We start from the raw sequence: 1800 nt of genomic DNA, 5'->3' as shown, positions 1-1800 counted from the left end.
GATGGCTGAATGGATGCCGTCCAGAGTCACCAACGGTAAGTTTGGTGCCCACATATATTTTCTTAATCAATCAATAAAACAGGATAAGCCACAAAATCCCCAAAGACAGAAGAACACCGCGTGTTGTGCGAAGGCCACGCTGGGGTCCCAGGATGGACACACACCCCCACCCAGCTCAGGCCTGCCTGCTGACCGATGGGAGCTGCCCTCCCTTCCACTCGTCCAGGATGCAGAGAAGAGGCCAATTTCTGCGTAGATTTTTGTCCCAGATTCGTTTTATTGGCTCCAAGAAGTGAGGGGCAGCTGCTTCACGGGGGTCCGGCTGGCGGCGTCTCCCCTGGGACTCACTGCAGCGCCTGCATTTCGCACATCCACCTAAAGCGGGACTGGCAGAAGATTTCGCTCCACAGCCCGTCACGATAGATCATGGTGCAGAATTCGTCATAAGCCACTGGTTCGTTGGGCCGCCAGTCGCTGGAAGGGGCAAAGCAGAAGAGGGTGGGGTCAGCCCAGGAGTGGGAGGAAGACCCCCCTTCTGTCTGTGTGGAAGAGGCAGCTAAGCCAGGCGAGATTTGGAAGGATCCCTGAGGTCATCTAGTCCAACCCCCGACCCGCAGCAGCCATCCAATTTTTCCCCTGACTAGGGTGATGGGAGTGGGGGGGGGGGTCACAAGGGAGGCGGCGTTTTGTAGCCTGAGGGAATTGTGCAAATTGGCTTGTTTGTGCTGCATGGGATGCCAATCTGGGTGAGTTGAGGAAACCTGGTTAGTGAACTCTGGGTTATAACAGCTGTAATGTTAGGAAGGCCTGTTGAGCAGTGAACGTATTGTGAGAATTCAGATAATGACTGGCCTCGGTTCAATCTCTGGCAAACAAGCCCGCATCAGCTGGGCAGATGAACAGGAGAAAGAGCACCACTCGGAGATCAAGACTTGACTGATGGAAAGAAGGACTCGCAGGAGTGTTGTGCAACAGGGCGCGCCTGTTGAGCAGTGAACGTATTGCGAGACCGGCTTCGATTCCGTCTCTGGCCTGGTTGCAGAAGCCCAACACGGGGGGGGGGGCAGGAGAGGGGCAAGTGGGGAGACTCACATCCTGCGCACTGTGTAGGGGGTCCCGTCCACCCACTTCCACGTCCGGCCGTCGAACTTCAGCCCGATCCAAACGCTGTTCGGTTTGGTCAACCGCAACACAAATTGCTACGCGCGAGAAAAAGGCAGAGCAGGCATCAGCCGGACACCGAGGGTCCCGGCCCTCTGCCGGTCTGGTGGTCTTAGCCCCCCACCTCCCTGCGACGGGTGGGGAAGTGGAGACACCGACCCCCTCTAGGTAGCTGGTGATGACCACCAGGTGGCCTTCCTTCTCTTCGCAATCCTGCTTGGCTTCGGTCCAGCTCTTATGCGCAGAGGACAACCAGTAGCAGCTCTGCTGAAAGAGATGCCAACCCCGGGGGCAGCAGCCCCTCACCGGCCCTGTGGGGTGGGGGGGTTGGAGGAGGGAGGGGGGAGAAGAGGGGGGTACCCTTAGAGCTGAGGCAGGGGACAGGGATACGGTAGGCGGCAGTGGGAATTTGGGCCCCCCTTGGGGTCGTAAGGCGAGGACCCCCGGTGCAATCCAGAGATCTGGAGGGCGCTGCGCTGGGAAGTTCACCCAGTCCCCCCCACCCCATTGTCCCCCCCATCTGGGTCACCTGTCCGCTTGTGTTTTGTGTCCTCCAACTCGCAATTCAGCTGCTGCAGAAGTTTTTGAAGTTTGTTGATCTGGTCCTGGTAGTGGGACTTCACTGGAGGTGGAGAAGGG

The 1800-nt window shown here is 58.2% G+C and overlaps 1 protein-coding gene across 1 annotated transcript; it reads right to left on the bottom strand.

Annotated features, from left to right (window-relative positions):
- Positions 1–204: 204 nt before the first annotated feature.
- LOC114923828 (asialoglycoprotein receptor 1-like) lies at positions 205–1733 on the bottom strand (the record flags this gene model as incomplete). The annotated part of the gene is made up of 4 exons (XM_029287163.1): positions 205–474; positions 1093–1199; positions 1321–1472; positions 1691–1733. Coding segments are annotated over 4 exons (432 nt in total), but the record flags the coding sequence as incomplete, so codon positions are not given.
- Positions 1734–1800: the final 67 nt, after the last annotated feature.

The sequence above is a fragment of the Protobothrops mucrosquamatus genome, unplaced genomic scaffold (assembly GCF_001527695.2).
Source record: "Protobothrops mucrosquamatus isolate PMUCROS unplaced genomic scaffold, P.Mucros_1.0 scaffold20815, whole genome shotgun sequence".
Taxonomy (NCBI): Eukaryota; Metazoa; Chordata; class Lepidosauria; order Squamata; family Viperidae; genus Protobothrops; species Protobothrops mucrosquamatus.
Note: the sequence above shows the minus strand (reverse complement) of the source record. Positions and strands in the feature narration are given on the sequence as shown.